This window comes from Rhipicephalus microplus, chromosome 4, assembly GCF_043290135.1.
Source record: "Rhipicephalus microplus isolate Deutch F79 chromosome 4, USDA_Rmic, whole genome shotgun sequence".
Classification (NCBI taxonomy): domain Eukaryota; kingdom Metazoa; phylum Arthropoda; class Arachnida; order Ixodida; family Ixodidae; genus Rhipicephalus; species Rhipicephalus microplus.
Window position 1 is genome coordinate 140,780,474 of NC_134703.1, and position 22,309 is coordinate 140,802,782.

At 48.3% G+C, this 22,309-nt stretch overlaps 1 protein-coding gene across 7 annotated transcripts in view; it reads left to right on the top strand.

Moving 5' to 3' along the window:
- Window positions 1–22,309, top strand: part of LOC119172383 (uncharacterized) — a 296,020-nt gene that overhangs the window by 57,133 nt on the left and 216,578 nt on the right. For 5 of the 7 annotated variants that reach the window (XM_075893680.1, XM_075893684.1, XM_037423449.2 and 2 more), the window contains exons 16-19: window positions 2,786–2,920; window positions 3,763–3,876; window positions 11,508–11,606; window positions 18,766–18,870. In XM_075893680.1, coding sequence (XP_075749795.1) covers window positions 2,786–2,920; window positions 3,763–3,876; window positions 11,508–11,606; window positions 18,766–18,870 — 453 coding nt within the window. The remainder of the gene's footprint in view (window positions 1–2,785; window positions 2,921–3,762; window positions 3,877–11,507; window positions 11,607–18,765; window positions 18,871–22,309) is intronic. The other 2 variants (XM_075893681.1, XM_075893682.1) reach the window with 2 other exon arrangements.

A 22,309-nucleotide genomic window follows, 5' to 3' on the forward strand; every position in this document is an offset into this window, starting at 1 on the left:
CACATTTCGCACATCGTCAACGAACACCGCCGGCAGCGCTGTCCACGCGGCCGCGCACTTCACGGTCATATGGAAGGCTGTCAATAAGCTTTTGTGATGCAATTTAGACGTGCTTGGAGCCTTGCTTGGTATCGCCGCGTGCGTCTATGAATGTTCTGAGACAATGAAAGCCTTGTAGACTAGCATTTTCATGACCGGCCGTATGATGATGCGTTTCACGGCTAGAGTAACAAAGGATCATGTATGAAGCAAGGGCAAGAATTTTTATATGCCATAAATTTTATATGTTAAGTAAACTGCTAAATTCCTGTGCCACCAGTTTCCTGCCCATAACTGTTTGTTATTTGGAAAGAAAGTATAGGCTGTAACAGTGTGAGCCATTTTTCTGATGGGAAGTACTTAATTATGCTAATGACCACTTGAACACAGGAAAGATGTGTAATCATTTCAGTATATGGCCTTATTCAATTACAATCTATTCTGTCATGCCTATAACACTATTCCTTCATACAGAGAACTTGGTTTGAAATTCAGACCCGTTCTCTGTAGACAAAAAAAATATATAGGCAACAAAGCACACTGCGCAGAGGCCACAATGCCTGAGAAGTCAAATATCACAAGACAAACCTAAGATCACAATTTTTATGTGTTTTAGAGACATAAAAAGAAAATGAAACTTCAAACGCAGTTTTCACAATACTGTTTTTTTTTTGGCATTATGCTCAGCTTGTGGAGTATCTCGGCAACCACTGCACAGCTTTTGATTCTGTTTGTTTTGTAACGCTACTTGAAGTGTGCTTCAGGGGGCTGCGATCTTAGTTTTTCATTTTACTCCTTAATAATTTTTCATAGGGTTTTTTGTTTGTAGTGCAAGTGTGCTCATTGCAGTGTCGCTGGAGAACACGTTAACTACAAGTTACAGTGTTGCAAAAAATTATTTTGAAAACACAGCTCCCTTCAGCATACATTTGGCTGTGCGTACAGTAATTAACAACTATTTTTGTCATTTTATAAATTCCCCATCCCCTCCACGAGGTTCAATGAAGAAATAATTTGTCTCTCATGAAGTTTTTGTTGTATCGCCACAAGATTTTTATGGAAGCACTGTGAGGCCATCTTTAGTGTATGTGCCAATTTTCATCGTTATCCAACAAGAAACAAGAAAGTTCGTTTTGAAAGCAAAGTCCCCCCTTAACACGCTGTAACTTGAAAACTACTCAAGATATCGCTATAAAATTTTATATATAGGTAGCTGTTAGAGACACTCTTCAACATGCCTGCCAAATTTCATTACTCTAGGTGAAGAAACAAGAAAGCTTTTATCAATCGCCTCCTCCCCCCTTAAAACAATGTGCTGGGGGCTAACATAGGCATACTGTGATGGTCACTAAGGCTTGCTGGTGGGCTAGTGGGTGGGGTAGTGTAGAGGGGCTACAGTGAAACCCGGCTCTCCCTAATGCAGGACCCCACACATGCCTATACGCTTCATGATGTAGGTTCTCGTGCTTGATTATAATATAGTGCAAACCTACAGAAGTGAAGCTTGTCATACTTTTCATTAAAATGTTTTTGTTTGAATTCACACTGCTGGCATTTCAATATGCAGTAAAACCTCATTATTTCAGACTCAATGATTTCAAGATCCCACTTAATTCAAAGAATTTCTGCTGCCCTGTATTTTGCAATGCAAGTTTGAGAGAAAAATTTGAAATGGCTGTCAACACCTGCCCGGTTCATTCAAAAACTTTGGGTGCCACGTGTAAATTTCCAGTAGTGATTTCACAGCAAATCCACGGAAATTACAGCTTTTAGGTGCCACAAAACAATGCATTATAGCAATGCCTATGAGCTACAGATAAAGCACCCCAGCCTCGCTGCCAGCACACAAAAAAAAAAAGAGAAAGAGAGAGGGGTGGGGGCTGGTTTGCGGTTAGCTGAAATGAGCGTTTGATGAAAAGAGGATGTGCGCCTCACTGCAGCACAGCGGGGACACGTGGGCATCATTGTGTTGCAGTGAAGCATGTGTTCTTTTTCACAAGCACGTATTTTCCCTCACCACAAGACCATTTTTCTCTCCCCCCCCCCCCCCCCCCGTACTAGCAGCAGCGAGGCCCGCCGTTTTTCCGTGTTTGCAATGAAATCGGGACCCGGTATTGCTGGAAAACATAGTTCTTGAAGCCGCAAACTAGGCAGTACAACAAATGACCACCTCTGATTATTTTCAGTAATTCAAAGTTCCTAGCATCCCACTCGAAAACCCGCTTAATTCAAAGATTTTTCACAGTCCCAGTGACTTTGAACTCGCGAGATTTTACTGTCTTCTAACCCCCGTATTCAGAAGCACTTCTTGACTGGAACTTGACTTGCCACCGTGTTCGATGCAGCACAAATGCGCTTCGAAATCGCCGTCTTTAGGCGGTGCCAAAGCAGCACAAATGCGTCTCAAGCGCACTGCATTGAAGGCGGTGGCAAGTCAAGTTTAAGTCGGGGAGTGTTTCTGAATACTGTCTGAAAAAAGAGCTTGTCTCGACAGACTATTATACTCCGAGGCTAAGTTGAATATCGAACTACATGTAACAGTTTCAGATATTTGCACATGTATATTAGGGATATAAATGTTGAAAAGCAAATAGCAGCACCTGCTTGAAGGTGGGTTTAGAGTTTCATGTCTGAGAACAGGTTTTGGTTGTCCTACTTGACGTCGCCAATGAATGCGTAATGTCAGTTGTTGTAGCCTTCTGCCTGTGCTGTCTTTAAGAGAGACTTAATGTTTTTAATGTCGCAGCAGCAGACGTCTTCAGGAGGTATGCAGTCCCCCGAGAACGAGTCCAAGTTCCCACCTCCATCCCACCACTCATTAGGAAAGCCACCGTTTGCCCGCTTCCCAGGAAAACGAAGGTTCGGCGTGGGGCGGGCCAGAGTGAGTAGACGCACATTTTGCCAAGTAGTTTTTTGCCCTCTTAATTAAATACACCGATGCTTGATCGAAGGTGACGTCAGGAAGGTTTCTGGGTCTGTTCGCAAAGATCGTGGTTGTTTCTGCAAAGCGTAACGAGTTTCGTTGGTGTGCTTGCAGCGCATAGATATTCTTTTGAGATGAAATGTCATTTATAGTATGACCTCGGTATAACGGATCTGCTTACAAGAGACACTTGGGTATTACATACCAATTAGTGTCGTTATGCCGACCACCCATTTGTTCAATTGGTCGAGCTTCGTTTACTACAGATTCTGGTACAGAGGACATTCAGGTATAATTGACTGAAATGTGAGGCCAGCAAGATGGTCAGGCTTCTTCTACAGCAAACTTTTCTATTGCGGACGTCCCAAGTTCAATACCTTCCGGCTCAAACATTGGCACACTTTCGGGACTGAAACGGGGCGCTGTGGGTATCAACGTATGAATTTAATCATCCCTGAAGAAATAGTAAAGACTGAAATGTGAGGCCAGCAAGATGGTCAGGCTTCTTCTACAGCAAACTTTTCTATTGCGGACGTCCCAAGTTCAATACCTTCCGGCTCAAACATTGGCACACTTTCGGGACTGAAACGGGGCGCTGTGGGTATCAACGTATGAATTTAATCATCCCTGAAGAAATAGTAAAGATTCTGCTTGTTGCGTGTGGGTCCTACTTGGAAGTGTGGCAAAGTTATTTTTGTATACTCTACTGGGGCGCATCACACTGTTGTGGTGCACTGGTTCAACTCATCTTGTTGAAATGTTTTTCTGAGGTTTTGACGATGACATGCATTGGTTTTCAGGCATCTAGTGGAAAGTTTGCTGCCAAACGGAGAGCGAAAGCCGTCGAGCTCCGTCGAAAGCGAGGACCAAAACCTAAACTCAAGCCTTATTATCCCTGTTGGAATGTTTCTCAGGTCTGTATTGTCTTTTTTGACATGTTTCTCATGGCTTTGAAACTGTTATTTTTGCACCGTAAAATTGCCATCTGTAGTCATGAACTTGCAGTCACGACTGTCTTGGGCAGTGAACTTGCATGGACAATAAAGTTTCCATCACTGGTCCTTTTGGACAAGAAACCTGCTCTCTTGGATATCTAGACTGTGACGTAGTTTGACGTGTGTGTGATATTTTACGTTTGCGAATTTTGTGACATGTAGTGATAGTAGTAGTAGTAGTAATAGACTTTTATTCAGCCAAATTTATAGGCCGAGCATTTCGACCGCCTGTGCGATCAGTCGACGCTGTTCTTCTTCCCCTTCGGCGCCGATCCAGTCGAGCCAGGAGGTGATGGAAAGGGATGGGGGAGGGTAATAGCTGGATTGCTGAGCAGTTGGGCAGTAAAACAGGCAGTGTGACAGGTCAGCGTATGGGGAGGGACAATTAGGACAGCAGGGGTTAGACCTATATTTATAAAGGAAAAGGCGAGAGGGGGTTATCAAGCAGTTCATTTGGATGTGCCGTAGAGTTCGAGCCTCGAGCGCCGTGAGTGATGGATGAGGGGGAGGGTAAAGACGCTTGTCAAGCCGGAGCTGGAGATATACCTCCTTGATAGTGTGACGCAAGGATATCTGCCCATCGTTATTCGCGGAACTCTCACTGTCTTCCGAAGGTGTGGGCCAGGGAATGAACGGTGCCCGGTGCAATATATCGCGGGCAAGCTGATGAGCTAGCTCATTGCCGTTAATACCCGAATGCCCAGGAACCCAGCGGAGGAAGACAGTGGAGGGTTGAAGAGCAGAGGCTGCTCGCTCGACCTCCTGTTGAAGAGCAGGGGGCAACGTGTTGTTCTGTATGTGACGGATGGCGGCGTGAGAGTCGCAGTAAATCGTGTACTCGGGGAGAGAAGGGAGGGAGGAAAATGACTGCATGGCGTGGACTATGGAAAGGACCTCGAGCGATAGTACATTTGGCGGGTGTAAGTATGGCCCGCTGGTGTGCGTGTCAGGTGCCGAAAGGTGTGGATGGTAGATAACGTAGCCACACGAGCCCCGAGGAGCCATGTATGAGGCATCTGTGTAGGCAACTCCCTGTGTAGAGAGAGGAGGAGAATGATGCTGTGCTGCCGCATGACGCCGGCCGGCGTGAAGAACGGGAGACATATTGGATGGGAGGGGAAGGATGCGAAGGTTAGAAGCAGCGGTGCTAGCGGCAGAAGGCAAGGTGGGAACGGAAACGGGAATGTGAGGGATACCAGCTTGGGCTAATAGCCATTGGCCTTGACGAGTGAGAGAAAGTCGGGCAATCTGAGAGTCGTGGTGCAGAGAAATAAGAGAACGTAATGGATGGAAAAGGCCTGTGGCAAAGAGCTTAGTGGTAGAGGTGGTGAGAGGGAGGTTTAGAGCTGCCTTGTAGAGGCCTAATAGAGCTCTTTCGAGTGTGTTGAGTTGCGTTTCGGTGAAATGAACGTAGGGTACAAAGTACAAGAACTTGTTAAGGGCAAGCGCATGTGCAACCCGGCACGCATGAGACTCGTGGAGCCCCGACTGCCGAGTGACAACGCGTCGCAGGAGGTGGGTCACCGAATGGCAAGTCTTCACAGCGTGATGTAGGGCCTGCGCGTTCTTTGTCGCGTGCAAAGGGAAGCCAAGAACTTTGCATTGCTGAACAGTGGGGATGAGAGAGCTAGAAAGATGTAGGGAGATGAGGGTATTGTGGGAGCGCTGGTACGCAGACCGGTTTAGCAAAAGTAGTTCACATTTCTCCGGTGCAGGGGACAGGCCAGCAGTAGCGAGAAAGGAAGTGATAAGGTCCAGGCCACGTTGCAAAGTATCCTGCACGTGGCCGGGACATCCAGACGTACACCAGAGAGTGATGTCGTCTGCATAAAAAATATGGTGGAGGTCAGGTATTTGGGACAGTTGGGAGGCAAGGGGGGCCATAGCCATATTAAATAGAGTAGGAGATAGTACGGCACCTTGAGGAGTGCCGCGGGTGAGGGAGTGTGGGTTAGACAAATGAGTATCGACTCTGAAGCGAGCAACTCGATTGGAAAGAAATGATCGGATGTAAGAATACATGCGGGAGCCACATGACAGGGAGGAGAGCTGAGCGAGTATGTGGTCATGACTCACGCCATCGAATGCCTTCCGTACATCGACGGTTACAAGCGCATGGATCTGACTACGAGAAGGTGAAAGAAAAGTATGCTGAAGAACAAGGAACATGTCCTGCGCACAAACGTGGCGTCGGAAGCCAATAAGAGAAGGAGGGAAAAACTCTTTCGTCTCAATAAAATCAGACAGTCGAGTCAAGGCCATTCGTTCAAGAGTCTTGCCAACGCATGACGTCAAAGAGATTGGGCGAAGGTTAGAGAGAGATGGAGGTTTGCCGGGCTTCGGAATCATGCAAATTAGAGATGATGTCCAAGAGCTTGGAAGACAGCCGCTGTTCCATGCTTCGTTGAATGTGTGTAAGAGAAATTCCTTCGCGTTGTCGGGGAGATTACGTAATGTAGTATATGTTATCTCATCCTCACCGGGTGCCGAGCGGGTAGATTGAGTGGCTAAGGCAGCTTCGAGCTCCCTGAGAGTGAATGGGCGGTCCAGGTCTGGGTTAGCTTCGCCACAGTAATCTGGGTAGGAAGGTGTGAGGGGGGGTGGGAGATACAGAGATTTTAAATTTTCAAACACATCAGATGGAGTCCCTTGAGTGAGAGCTTTAGCTAGGGTGGGAGCAACGGCAGGCTTGGTACCTAAGAGAGACCTAAACAGAGACCATGTAGAGCGCGAGTGCAGTGCGGAGTCAAGGCCGTCACACAGCGTGTTCCAACGAGAGTGCTCGAGAGAAGTGCCGTAAGCGATAATTTCAGCCCGCAGAGCATCAATTCGGAAGGAAAGTTGGAAGTTGTGTGGCTGCGAGCGGAGAGCGCGTTTCAAACGTTTATGACGTCGCCATAATCGGAGGAAGTGAGGATCAGGGTCAGGAATGGGGAGTTGAAAACGAGCGCGGCGACTACAGGATGTCATTGCTGCGGAGATCCGCGACGTCCAGTCGTCGTAAGTTTTAAATAAGTGAGACAAAATGTTATTACGGAATGCTTCCCAGTCAGTGTGAGCGACTCGTTGTTTCCGCCTATTGTGGGAAAGAGGGGTGGTGATGTGTATGAGAAAGTGATCACTGAAAAAATTTTCAGCAGAGACCTGCCAGTGAAAAGGAAGGGAACTCCGAGAGAACGTGAGATCGGGTGTAGTGGAACGCTGTGAAACAGTGCCCGCTCGAGTAGGGGTGTCAGGAGTATTAAGAAGGGTGAGATGGCGTTCCTGGGCGAGGCAGTGTAGAAGGCGACCTGGTTTCAGTGTTTGGGGGTAACCCCAGAGCCTATGAAGAGCATTAAAGTCACCCCCAAGGAGGATATGGGTGGTCGATGGAAGGGAGTGCAGGAATTTACCAAGAGCACTAAACAAAGAGGACGTGACAGGGGGGTTATAAAATGACATCAGAGCGAGAGAAATACGGGTAGATGGTTGGTAATAGACCACACCAACTAAACGTTTCAGGAGGGGCGAGGGTACGTCTAGTGGTTCAACGAGAACGTCATTGCGTACATAAATGGACGCGAGTGGCTTTCCCGTCGTAGCGTGATATGCACGGTAGCCTGGGACCGCAAGGGCCGCCCGAGTCTCCTGTATAAGGAGAAAATGGGGTAATGTTTGGCGGGTGAGAAGATATTGGTGGAGAGGGGTCCTATTATGACGAAAGTTGCGGCAGTTCCACTGCAAAATATCGAGGTCCTTTTCACGCGCCATCTAGGTCTTTGGAGTAGAGGAAGCGCCTACGCGTGCGCGTTCCTTCTTTTTTGCCGGGGGAAGTGACTCTTGCAGGGAGTTAAGCATATAGGTGAAAGATTCCAGTTGCTTAGATTGGGTTTCGAGGGTCGTAAGAATCCGGACAATTGAATTTTCCAGCTGGACCAAACGAGTGTGATGCGCAGTGGTGGTGGTTTCAACCATGTCGGCCAATTTGGTTACATGGGAGCTGGAGGTCGGGGCGGTGAGTGTGGTGAGTTGCTTATTTAGCTCCGTGAGTTGAGAGGTAAGAGAGGATGTGGTAGTTGCGAGTGTCTGTGTCAGTGCAAGTATTTTCTGTTGTAGCTCATCTGAGACGCGTTGTTGCTCGCGCTGGTTGCGCTCCAACATAGCCAGTCGCAGATCGAAGGAGCGGCTCTCGTTACTTGAAGATGGGGAAGGTGTGTTTGATGAAGAAGTGCACATGGGAGGTGTTCCCTTAACCTTAGCGGCGTATGAGCCCGGGGGGGATGTTGCGGGAGGCGATAGGAGCTCATGCGCTGAAGAGGAGGGCGGCGAAGGCTGAGTGGCTCGGCGCATGGCTGTGCGACGGAGAAAAGCTGCTTTGGCGCAGTCGCGTTGCTTAGCTAGAAGGTAGGGGCAGGTGGAGTCGAGAGATGAGTGGGTATTGACTTGGCAATGGATGCACCAGGGTTGGGCGCAAACGTGAGCATCGGGATCTACCGGTAGAGGAGACGCACAGCGGCGGCACTTGGCCGGAACGCTGTGTTGGGGGCATTGATGAGCACGGTGCCCTATAGCAAGGCACCGAGTGCAAGTAGGGGGCTTGGGTTTATGTGGACGGCATCGGAAAGAGACGCGTTTGAAGTACACAAAGCGAGGGATGATGGTTCCAGCAAATGTTATGAGGACGGATTCAGTGGAGCCCATCCTACGTGCAGCGAGTATATCTGAAGTAAAGGATTCGAGGTCATGCAAGAGCTGAGATGTTGTGAAGTGACCACCGACGTTGTGTATGACGCCGAGACATGATATTGGAGGACTGAGGGCATAGGGCTTATTGGTGATCGGCTTACCATTAAGTTCCAGACTTGTGAGGGAGAGTAGGAGGTGGGCAGTGAGAGGTGAGTGCGTTTTCAGAAACACAAGGCTCTGAGCAGGTTTGGCTTGAAGGGTGACCTCCGCACTGGTCTTGGGAGAGAGATTTGCGGCGGCTGTGATGGTAGAAAGCAGGTCATAGAGAGGCAGTTTCGGCGTGAGTGTTCCGGGTGGAAGTTGGATTCCGACGGTGATGAGCTCGGAGCGGGGGCGGGCGGTCGAGGCAGGTTTTCGATTGGCACTAACGGTGTTCCAGCTGCCTTCAGGGGATGGCGTATTGTCTTCGTTGACTTGCGATGCCGTGAAGTCCATTTCCGTCGATAAGTCGTCAGCTGAAGTGATGGAAGGCAAAACTTCGGCGATGGAAGGAACGACGCTCGTCGAAACGCGCTTGTCGACAGACTCGGAATTTCCAATGGGTAGGCCAGACGCAGATAAGGTAAGGATAGCAGCAGGCGGGGTTGATTGCAATTCCAACGCTGCATTACGGCTCTCGGGCTCCGGCGTTTGCGTGGCTATCAAGCTGAGAGTAGCAGAGACGCCACCAGCGTTGCACATTGCTGGACCGTGCGCGCTGTTGTGGAACGCTGCCTGTTGCTCTATTGTTGTCGGCGCGGGGCTGGTGACATTGCCAGATGGTGACAGCGGAGGCACGGCTGTATCAGCGGTACGACCGGAGGAGGCTGGGCTTACCGACAGGGCGTAAGTTGTCGTTGGAGTCGAGTGCTGGGCGGGACTCTGCATCGTGGAGGTGCAGGCGCGGCGCGTTAGGGTTAGCGCGGCGCCGCGCCGCTTCGTACTTTTGAAGGGGCCTGGGGGGCCAGCCTGGGGTCGGACCGGGGCCCGGATGTTGTCGGCGTGTCCCGGAAGTCTTCCAGAAGGAATAGTGAGCTTGTCCAGACACGGGCGGGGCCCGGTAACGGGCCAAGAACACGTAAAAGTGGAGCACTGTATGCGGCCAGCCAAACAAAACGGCGCCACCTGGCGATCCTCTGTAGTGATACAATGGTTTGACATTATCGCTTGCTTGTCTGAGAGAAGGCTTGGCATCTGTATGAAAATGCTTGCTCCTTTTAATAAAATGGCAGCTGTTAGTGCAGAACTTCGTCTGTCATTTCATTTCATCTCTTTTATCCTTCAGAATTAGTGCTGTAGTAATTAGGAACCAATGCCCATGTCTGAATTCACTGTTATTTCCAGAGTATGGAAAGCCAAAACGAGCATGAAACGAACTCTTGTGAACGCAGGAACTCATATAAAAAAAAAAAAACAGTCAATGGTCACTGCACATTCTGCAGTCTTCGTTTGGCTTCTGCCGGGGTGCAATAGCTGTGCCGTTTGCGCCAATTTTATACAATTCTTCATTTTTGTGCCAAGCTGTGGCAAAGCTATGAAATTTGTTTAAATTGCGCCACGCTGCGCCAAAATGCCCGACCAGCCTCAAAATTTTCTCAGTTGCGCTAATTTCAGCGATAAATGGAGGCCACATTGGCCACCTGTAGTCTGCATCATGAATCAATCCAGGGATCCAGGCGCGCAGACCTTAACCCACGGTGTAACCTAACCAGGGTGTATTATACTGATTAGGTCAGAACCTTGCGAGATGTGATCGACCAGTTAAAGTAACAATGCCGGGCACCCATTGGTCCGCTGACTGCAGTGGATCTTTTTTGGCGGGACAACACAACTTTAAGACAAAATGTGTTGCCGTAGCCACGAACGCTTTGCGAAATATATTAATTTTCTAGTCAGCAAATGCGGTTATGGTATGTTAGGAACTGAAGCTGAAAGTGTATGTCGCTTTCACTGCATGTGAACAAATTCGATGTGCTGCGAATGCTGCCGTCGCCGGCGACCTTGCTGGTTGCCGTAGCAACAGCACATGCAATAGATAGCTGGTGCTGTCGCTGGGCCACGGCTGGGCCAACGGTGTTACTAAATATAGCCAAATGCACCTTGAAAATTAGTCAAAAAGTTGTGGCCTAAGCCTAAAGTCGTTGTGAAAAAAAAAAAAAGGGAGGTGAGGGGGCTAGTGATTCGAAAATTTCTTGGCCGTGTTCAAACCTGTGCAAAATGCCGCCTTTGCGGCAGTGCATCAGTGCCCTGCGGAAAAGTGTTTTAAAGTTTGAAAGGGGCTGTTAGCATTAATCACGGGACACAGCACAGTTTGTTTAATTACTTGTGCGTCTGTATGCCCCATATTTATGAGTACTAATAAGATCGTTGATGTCTAAAAAAGGTGCTGGCAATCACTTAGAGCAGTGTATGACATTTATGCTCCTCTAAAAAATTTAAAAAAAGCTTTGGCCCAATTCTTGTTTTGTTTTTCGCCACCCATACTCGGTTTTACAAGTTTCCCGAATTTCAAGGTCACTAGCTTGGCAGGTCCACATTATAATCCTAGTTTGCCAAAAGATTTGACAGGTGTGGCAAATGCTAATGTATACAATATCATTGTTCGTTGAATGGGGTGGTTCAAAATACTATTATTGAAGTAGCAGTGTTCGTACTCATTCTGCATGACTGATGGAGGGAGGGAGGGGGGGAAGCAATTTTTTATGCTTTTCCAAATTCGGTCTCTCGTGGTAAAAAATTAATATCATGTTCCCCATAGCCTGCTCCAAATATTGATTCTCGTGCTCCAAATTGTGTTTTAGGTGTTTCACTCCTGCTTATGCTGCTTCTCTACCCCTCTTTCTCAGGGAGCCACTGCTGGCCCTCCTGAAGCCAAAGATAAGCAGGATGAGTCACAGAACAAGATGGTTCTTTTTTCGGCCAAAGATGACTTTGTCCTGAGCCAGGTGAGTAGGCTGGTTGGGGGAGCACTGCAATAGATGTGCTTTCAATCTATTTCAACGCCTAAGCGGACATTACCATAGTCACAACAGCAGTATGGGGGGGCAAAAGCAAAAAGCCATTAGGACTTCATGAAGGCTTTCGCACAATTTAACACATAGCAACAGCATCATGTAATCATAAGTCAATTTACAATATCAAAGCATGTTATTGAGGATCTTGTCTATTTGGATTTCAAAACACATGTACAAAAATGTTTAAAGAAAGGGATAGTATAAACGGTTAATTGTAAGAAGCTGTTTAATGTCAGTGGCAATAAGTAACTCATCATTTGGCAACCATAATTAGCATGTGTGTAAGGCGTCTTCAAATGTCCAGAGGCTCGCGCGCTGTAGTGTAATTCGATCCACCAATATAACAGTTGCCGAAGAGGTTGCCATTGCTTTAGCTATGACCGACCCAATAACCAAGGTGATCGTAAGTGATCCATAACTCGCCATCCAAAATTTCTCTACACTGGCATACTCAATCATAAAGCATCACACCCCGCCTGTCTCACCTCGTTTTCTTATCTGGACCCCAGCTCATAAATCCCTTAGTGGAAATGCGCAGGCACATTCGCCCGAGATCTCAACTGCTGGGCGGAGTTCCTCACGCCTTACACTTCTCATTCTTCGCCCTCCCAGGCCTGCGAAGAATTAACTCTTTTGGTCACTTACACAGACATTCTACAGCACCACAGACTAGGCCGTCTCCGCTATCCTCCAGCTCTTAAAGACCTTCCTCGACGTGATGCCGTCCTGTGGCGCAAGCTTCAGACAGGTGTCTTTCCCAACCCCTGGCTTTATAGCAAGGTATACCCACACCTCGTGACACCAAACTGTAAATACTGCTCACAATCTGCCACCCTCATACACATGGCATGGACGTGCCCACAGTACGCTGACGCGTCTCACACAGAAGATACACGGGAGTCCCTTCTGCATATCACTGACTCGGCACAGCAACGCCGGGTAATCTCACGCGCATTGGGGGCCGTGGTGTCCCAAGGGATCCCCGTTTACCTCCTCTAAGCAGCGTAACCGACCTCTCGGGCGGTCCCCTCTTTTGGTAGTAATAAAGTTTTGGTCATCATCATGGCATGCTGTAGGGCAGATGTAGAGTGGTAAATGCGCCAGAGCAGTAAGAAGAGAATCCTGCTTTTTCGCTTTTTTCAACAATTACGTTATCACCTCATTAAAATGGAATTGTGAATGTCAGTCATTGGTTGTAAATTAAGCCCCGCCGTGGTGGTCTAGTGGCTAAGGTAATCGGCTGCTGACCTACAGTTCGGGGGATTGAATCCCGGCTGTGGTTGCTGCATTTTCGATGGAGGCCAAAATGCTGTAGGCCCATGTGCTCAGATTTGGGTGCACGTTAAGAAGGGACATGGGTCTTGGGGCTTTCTCATTAATTTTATGAACCAAATGTGACAAATGTTGGCATGCTTACTTAGTTTGTTCTCCTGATTCTAAAAATGTAGTGATTTTTTCTGTAGCTTCATTAGTTAATTAAATAATCAAGATAACAATATCTATTGTTCTTACCACAATGAAAAAATACCCACCCGTCAAAAATGTATAAATGACATAGGGATTGACAGTAGAAAGCATAAGACATACAACATAGGAAGTACTTTTTTGATTGGGGCATTATTTCTTACTTTACAGTACACTAAACTTTAGAGCTCTGAATGTGGCCATTGTGTGGTCACACAAAAGACTAGTTTAAAAAACTTGCATCAAGATAAATAAAAATCTGCTTCCTATGTTGTGTGCTCCAAACATATAGCTTTACGCTGTGTGACGACGAAGACTGAAACTGGCACTCTGGCACAGACGCGCATGCTAGGCGAGCGAGGAAGAAGAAGCAGAATAAGAACAGCTGTCCCAGGATCGGGTGTTGTCTCTTGTTCTCTGTCTCGCTCATTACAATGGTGCAGTTCGACAAGTGAATCATCTGCGGGAAGCCACCGTTACGTGTCTTCGTGGTTCGTCGGCATCACGGGCTTCTCCATCGAGGAACGCCGTTCACGCTTCCTTAGCAATGGGGTCCCAACCGCCGCTTCAGCTACCCTTCAAACGACCAGTGGACGGCATCCAGGCCTCCCCTGGGGTTGTAGGGCATGACCTTATTGACACCCTGCCACCGTTTCGTGGCAGGGATCCGCGTTGGCTCCTGTCCTTCGGGAATGCCGCTCACGCTTCCCATGGCCTACATTCCCGTTGCCGCACTCTTTCAACATACGAGCTGCCAGGGAACGCCGTCCAGGCTTCTCTGCTCGTCAACCTCACAGGCGTGAGTGCTGCAACCGCTACTCTTTCAAAGACCGCGATCACCAACGCTTCGGACTTGACAGCGCCGCGAACCTGCGGCGTACCATCGCGCTACTCCGCGTCAAGACTAACGAACTGACAGCGTCAATCTCCGAGCAAGCTCCTACAATGTTGCCAGAATTGCGTGCCACTAACGCCGTGTTGGATGTAGCTGCCTCGCACGACCTTGAGGCAAGCCCATTGGAGCAACGCAGGCAGCTTTGGGGCACCCTCCTGCAGCTCTCAGACCAGCTCGACGGCATTGCCTCAGTGATATCCGCATTCTCACGTGCCGCCCCACCATCGCCATCCACCTACGAACTGCCGGAATTCGACGGGGTCCGGAACGACGCCGACAGCTGGGTGGCAACCGTCAACGCGCTAGCAATGCGCGCGGCCTGGACAGAGAATCAGAAATGGTATGTGGCCATAGACCGTCTTCGGGAAGGTGCAGCGGCGTGGCACCGGTATGAAGGTTGGAAGCAGGAGTCATGGGCGAAGTGGAGCGTCAAGCTCATAGCTGCTTTCGTTCCGATTCCCTGTGCCTCCTGCCCATGTAACTCGACCTTCTCTCAGGACGGAGCTCGGGAAAAGCCCGACCTAGATGATGCGATTCGAGCTCCTACCATCCTGTCATCTCTCGGTGACCAAGATGTAGGGAACAATCACGATCATGTAACTCTGCCTTGCAGAGGCATTTCTGCTGTCGTATTTAAAGCTCCTGAGGAGCACCGGCCCGACGGTGCAGCTGTGTCCGGCGGATCCCTGATGGCAAGCTTTGCGCAAAGCTCCGCAAGAGGCCCCAATGCAGTTCGTCCGGTCGACTTAGAGGCACCGGCCCCCATCCTACTGGACATTCTATCACCTAATGAGACAGGTCTTTCTGCTGAGTCTAATAACATCCCATCTGACCAGTTGGAAGAGGATATGCATGCGACGCATGCACAGCCTGAATCGGTAGAGTCTCCGATTTTCGGAACGGCTTCCGTCGAGGATCTCCCGCCAGTATGCAGCGTGGCTTCAAGAATCGCTGACTTTACACTTTACAGCGTCCGGGGGCCCCATAGCGACAACGCTGCGCAAGTCACGGACTACGCAAGTCACGGCGCAGGAGGCACGCCACAGGTCAGCACGAGGACTTCACCCAAGTTCGTGCGGATGTCGAATCGCACCGAAAAACATCTCTCGATCCGCAGAAAATTGCGCAGACGGCTGCATAAGATGCTACTCGTTTCATTGCTGGACCCACCATTTTTTGCATTGTTTTCTAAAACGTGGTGGGGCAAAGGAAAGCGTTCTGTGATCAACCTGCGACCATGTCGATCCAGTCGGGGCCGCCCGCCAGAACCATCTCCAAGAGAACCACACCACCGCAGGAAACTTCTACCACGAGAATGCCTGCTCGGTCCACCAAAGGAAAACCGGAGTCGAACTACTTTCTCTGAAAAGTTGCAGCGTGGCCGAGGCTGTAGACTGCCACGTGACAGTCAGTGTCGTCCCGCAGAGTCATAATCAACAAAGAAACCAACCAGGACCCAGTCCCCACCACGACATGGCGAACGACCCGGGCGACATAGCCACTGTCGGCCGCCGAGGCCAATTTCGACAAACTTCCAGCGTCGACCACGACGATGCAGCCAACTCCGCCCACCTGAAGCAATGTCAACTGCTGCAGCTAGCCTCACCCACATGAACATTGTCGTGTGGCCCATCGACAATGCTTGCAGTCATGGCCGAGTGTGACGACGAAGACCGAAACTGGCACTCTGGCACAGATGCGCCTGCTAGGCGAGCGAGGAAGAAGAAGCAGAATAAGAACAGCTGGCCCAGGATCGGGTGTTGTCTCTTGTTCTCTGTCTAGTACATCACAGCTGCAAAAAAACAATATTCTGCTATCTGTAATAGTTTCCGATATATTGCAGTAATTTTCATGCAGGGTGTGCAAAATTGCCATCTTGAGAAAATGAAGAAAACATAGAATTCCGACATTTTTAACTGTAAAAATGTATGTACTTAGAATTACATGGCCATTGACATATAAATGAATGCTAGAAAGCCTAAGGAGTGCAACGCTGCAAGCTGATGGAAAATTGAATGAGTATTTCTCGAATTACAGCACAGTTCATTGCATTGCATTAAAGCGCAGTTCATTGCATGTAACCAAATGCAAAAATTTTTATATCAAAATAAAAAAATGTAGCTGCCCCTTAAAAATAGGCTTCCAGCATTGTTTTTTGTGCACATTTAGCTACATTGTGCAAAAACAATTACAGCTCTAGCTGTCCTAGGTCCACTTTTACCGAACAAGCAAAAGAAAGTGGTCAAAATTTGTGCTTCAAGAATAATGCTATTAAAACTTTATTTCGCCGTTCCGAGGGAAAAAATATCATGGCACACATACTTTTAGTCAGTTAATATGCACCGGGAATGTAATAGGACTGATTGTTTGCACAAGCGTGTAGTTTCTTCTAGTCCTGTAGCAAGTTGTCGCTGTGTGCTCGTCTGCCGCGAGGCCGCTTATCAGTTCGGTAACTGTAGTGACGGCGATGTGCGACAAATGTGCGTGCGTCATCCGCGATACGTCGAATAACACAGCGATGTTTTCCGGCTTGTCCAGAATGAGTTACCCGTAAATGTCGCGAACCAAAGTTGCTCCCTCACTCATCAATTTCGAGGCTACTTGAGTGCCGAGGTGCTAGTTTTCTTTTCACGTAAGACTGCCGCATTTTCGAGCGGAGATCGCGACAACGTTGCGAACACGTCGTTAAAAGCAGTCTACCAGTTGCCAGTAGCCTCTATTGCGGGGGCGGCGAGCATTTTCACCGCGAACGGATTGACTTCCTGTTGTTCGTCGACGCGCGGCGACTCCACTCTGACGACCCCTCGCGCCGTTCAAGGTTCTTTCGTCAGGCGGGGGGAACCGCGGCATCGGCGCGTTTAGCGATAAGACTGCGCTTCTGTTTCGTCACTACAAAGATTGATATCTCTTCTAGCTTCACTTCTGCTTTTTACTTGCCGTCCTCTAACTGATGAGGCTGCAAAACACAGCCGTTCTCAGTAACGTTGTCGGCAACCAACGGGCTCGTACGTGAGTTAGGCCTACATCGGTGACTCGGCAACTGCCATTGACTGCGTCGAGTTTGTTATCCTCGTTGTCCTGAGCCATAGCGGGGCTCCTTCTGAAGTTCACAGCGAACGAATGACCGCCACACCCGCTTCAGAAATTACTATAGCGCGGAACTTCTTTACTGCCGCAGGCAGCCAGTAGCACCATGACAAAATGGCGCATGTCCGTGCGCGTCACGATGGTGAAGCAGACGCCGAAAGCGCCCCTTGGCCAATCGGATGCCTAGGTTTTGTCACGTGCCTCAAGCAGCCTATTGAATCGCGCGCTAGTGCTTCTCGATGACGCGTTTTTGCTAAAAAACCAATGAGCAAGGCGAGCCAGTGGTGGCGGGAAATTGAAGATGAAGAACGACCCTTCCAAACGAGACCAAGATGAACACGATAGCTCGTGTGTAACGGCAACAGTTCGGCGCGGAAAAAGCGCAATTTTAGCGTCAGTTTGCGCTCACATTCATCTCATAGGGATGTTATAAATTGATTTTGTGCCAGAAATATAGACGCGAGAAGCTAGAAACTTCTCAGATAAGTGCAAAAATAGATACAGTTTCCGAAAATGTCAGCTTCAAAAAGTCTATTTTTTTGTGATTTTTGGCCTTCTAAGACCCGTGTCCCGCCTTAAAGAACCCTAGGGGGTCGAAATATCCGGAGCCCTTCACTACGGTGTCTCTCATAATCACATTAGAACCCTAGGGGGTCGAAATATCCGGAGCCCTTCACTACGGTGTCTCTCATAATCACATGGTGGTTTCGGAACATTACACTTCACATATATATTATGGTTGTAAATTAAAGCTTCAAAAGTGGGTTCGGAGTGTGCATCGTGCGAAACGGGTGTAATTACACACGCAGATTTTTTTCTGGAGTCTATATATTCGGCCCAAGTTCTTCTCCACTGTGGCACCACAGACCAGATGCTTGGAGCCCTCCCCTGGTTGCAGACGTGCCCTAACCGAATTGGGGAAGAGGCAGTAGTAGTGCTAGGGAAACAAAGGAAAAGCAGCACTTGCGCAGGCTTTTTTCAATCATGCAGAAGTGCTGCGTCTTGCTTTGCATCGTTTCAGTGGAAATTGGAATGCGAAATGAGTGTCCTGTTCGGTACCTCGATCATCAAAACAAGCGTGACCCGCTTCCCAACTTGTAGAGAAGGCTTTAGAAACTGTTGTTGCCTGGTGCTCCAACTTTGCTCCTGAAGAAGGGTACAAGTTGAACCCGAAACGTCAGCATTTCAATTTGTCTACCGCTTTCAAAGTTATTAGCTGCCTAATGAAACAGAAGTCTGTAAAATGTTCACCTTTAAATATACATGTTTTCTTAGATTGTGTAATAGGACTTGCTCTTACATATGTTCCTCTTTCATAAGAATGGTTTACCGAGCTGGTTGGCAATCCATTTTCAGTGAGCAGTATAAAACCAACTAAACGGGAAGAAGAGAGGAAAAATGTACGCTCTGTACGTCTTCGTTTTTCCCCGTCTTTGTGTTTTTGTTTTTTTTTTGCATTGTTCACCTCGAGAGAGCACCCAGTGTGTAGCACTCACAAACCAGGTGAAAGCCTGGTAGACTACTAGCACACATAGTGCCCAATGTGGACCTTTGTATAAGCAAATGAAATCTGTCGAGCTCTTGCTAGGGTGTCGTGTTCCTTATTTTGTTCAAAGTGGTAAGTCGCAACACATGTGTACCCAGGACTTGTGCGCCATGTGTGGCAGCTTTGGAAGGGCCGAAGAAGGTAGGCTCATCGCATGTGCCCAATGTGGGCAGTGCTACCATCCTTACTGCGTCAATGTGAAGGTGAGTGCCGATATGCCTTTGCTTGTTTGTTTCACTCTATTGTTTGCAGCGTTTTGCGAAGAAAGCTTAAATGCCGTCTAAATGATGTTTCAATGAATCCCAAACCATTTATTGACCTTTTCGTTGTGGTAAAGTAAAGTGTAAATTACAGTGTAACCCCGTTAATAATATGTACCTGCCGGGAATGATGGCATAAATACGCACTAAACGTACTATGCTTTAACCATCAGCTACGAATTTGCGTCCCCTGACACATGCGCCATCGCCGCCAACAAAAGTAAAAACACAGTGCCGCGGGAAATATTGCGCAAAGTGTCCACCGCAAAGCCATTTCTTTCTTTTTGCCAAGGAACAGAAAAGTTTGACTCTCGAAGAACCGCCCGATAGCACGCGATGAAATGTGGATGAGCATTTTGAACCCACCGCGGGATCCGGGATATGCAACGCGGTACAGCGACAGAACGACGGAGGAGCCCCGCCGGGGTGGTCTAGTGGCTAAGGCTGCTGACCTGCAGGTCGCAGGATCGAAGCCCAGCTGCGGCAGCTGCATTTCTGATGGAGGCGGAAATGTTGTAGGCCTGTGTGCTCAGATTTGGGTGCACGTTGAAGAACCCCAGGTGGTCAAAATTTTTGGAGCCCTCCACTATGGCGTCTCTCTTATATAATCATATGGTTGTTTTGGGATGTTGAAGGGCCACTCACCTGGTTTGACAATTTTGAGCTGACAAGCGCAATGCGTAGAAGAGGCGTTCATGATCACGTCTGCCAAAATTTGCAACGCTACGCGCCACAGAAATGGGTCAAATTTCAAGATGAAAGCTGCTCCCCCTCCCCCCTGCCGGTGCACGCGTAGAGAGTGAGGGCATGACATAGGCGTAGGAATGGCCCTACGTACACAGCAATGCAGTGACGTTGGTCCTCTACGTAGACGACTCTGCTCTGACATTGTCAACAGTATACCACGTGATATGGCAAAAATTATTTAATACAACATGCCATATTCTATGTATTTGTTGCTTTAAGAGATGAATAAAGCTCGAAATAAATAATCAGACGCAATAAAAATTGTGCATGTTTTCCTCACATTTTTCCCCGTGAAATGCTACGAGATGCGGGACTAATGTGCCAGCGTTACGCATGCGTCGGGCAACGCATTGAGCAGGCGACCACCGTGGAATGCTCCTACGCGTTCGCGCACTCATTGTGCTCATCTACTCTGCCGCGTCTAAGCCAGCGTTTTCAAACAATCCCGCAGAAACAGGCAGAAGACCACAAAATTACGCTGGTCAACAAAGCAACGCCGCTCGCGTGCACGGGGGCTGGGCTTGTTCGGGCACGTCATGCGCACGTCACCTCTTGGTCGGATGCCGGAGAGGGTGGGGAAGAGATTTGGCTTGCGAAGCCTACGCGGAGAAGCGGCAAGGGTTTCAAACTCGCCTCCTCTCACCCTCGTTTCGCACAGCTTCAAAAAAACCTGTTTTCTCCGCTCGTAATGAACCGATTTGAAAAATTCTTGTGGCAGAACGTTCCTCATCGAACACCCAACAACTTCCACTGTCTAACTAAAATTCGGTATGGGGCCTGGTGAGTGGCCCTTTAAACCCCACATATCTATCAATCAACCAGAACCATGGAGGAAGGAAACGGCTTTCTTCCTGCGTGGGCAGAACGGACACAATCAGCTGTCTGTGATACAGTTGTTCCGCAGTCTGCTTCTAAGCAAAAACTGACGCGGTTTTCTATTTTAAGGTGCTGTACAATTGCAAAGAGCCAGATCGTTTACGGCATGGCTAGTTACGTGCAGCACTTCGCTCACTCTGCGCGCGCCGTGACTGTCGATCCACTTGCTGCGCAAATTTGCGAGTAGCCTGCTGGGTTAACGCTGCGCCAAAGAGCTTTTAACAAGCAATGTGATCTCTGCGATGCTGTAGCAGTCCTGGCAGCGGACGGAGGCACATTTCGGCTATCACTAAATAATAGTGTGCAGCATGGTAACAACAGCACTGCGCCCGCTGTACGGTGCGAGTGTTGACAGCAGGGTTTCTCGGTGCCCGCAATACTCAATGCTGAACTCCTTGACAGCGAGTTGCTTGCATTTCTGTAAAACGGTGCGCTCTTGAACATGGTCCCGCAAAACAAAGGGGTAGTGATCGGCGGCCCAGCGCGTTCAGGTAGCCGCCCACTAAAAGCATGCAGTAAGCCTAAAGTGATGCTATGCCTCACGCGTGCCTGAGGCATGGCCTGAGGACATAACTGCAAATGCTTATTGTGATAAGGCTTTTTGCCAGCGATAAGTCATAGCGGCGTGTTTGTTGGTGGTCGCCACCTCACCTTCGTTTTTTTCTCCAATGGTTACTCGCAGCGTCATCGCCGCAATCGCGCAGACCTCGTAATAACTTATCGGCTGATCTCCGCATTTATCAACATGATGGAAAACCGTTCATGGCACATTGTGGCGTCTGTAAGTTCAGTGGAGCAGTAAAATTTTGTTGCGAAAAATGTTATCATGGTACTCAGTTAGTATGCACTAACCGGAAGGCAAAGGCCGAACACTATGGCTTAAGCGGTCCGCGAATTCATTAGTCTCTATGAGACTCGGTCGGGGATTCGTCGCAACTATGTTTTAATTGTTAGTATGCTCAAAGCGGGTACGCACTAACGAGGTTTGACTGTAGTCACTTGTTGAGGAGGTATAGATTTTGTGTATCCATAGTTTGGCTGTTACAGATTTCAAGAAGCTATGGAAGAGAATGGAAACAGGGGGTGGGGATTTGAGTATGCAGTATGACTTGCACATGCTATTTCTAAATATACATATTGTGTTTTGGAAAATAAAACCTTTTTCTTGCACTTTTTTTTTCATGCCAGACAGTTTTGAAAGCTGTGTGACACAGCATAGGTGCCATCTAGTAGCAGAAAGCCTTGGGGAGGATGGTGTTGCTTGTCAATGCAGCTGTGCAAATACATAGAATACATAGCAAAACTATGAGTGGAAAGTCAATTTCAATATTTTTCTTATTTTTTCGAATATTATTATCTTCAAGTGAAATCGTGGTAAGAAACAGTTGCAGAGTATCCATAAGCATATTGTTGTGAGTGCACAAGACACGAATGCCCTTGCCACACAAACTGCCTGCAGCATCACGTCCACGTGAGCACTGCGCTGACAGCTGCGACAGAGAGCACACGCAAAATGTGCGGCAGCCATCACAAACTTGTGATATAGGTGGTTGTTGATAGTTTGCTTACACAGTTGATGTCTTATTACACGGTATGCACAGAACACACTCCTAAAAGACTTTAAATGTCAGGCTTTTTTAGCTGTTGTTGCTTTGTAGATGATGGATGTGTGTCCTCACAAATATATCTCGCATCTTATCTCATTTTGAAAAATTTGTTGTAGGTACACCTTCGAAAGCAGTGCAGATCAGTGACTCAC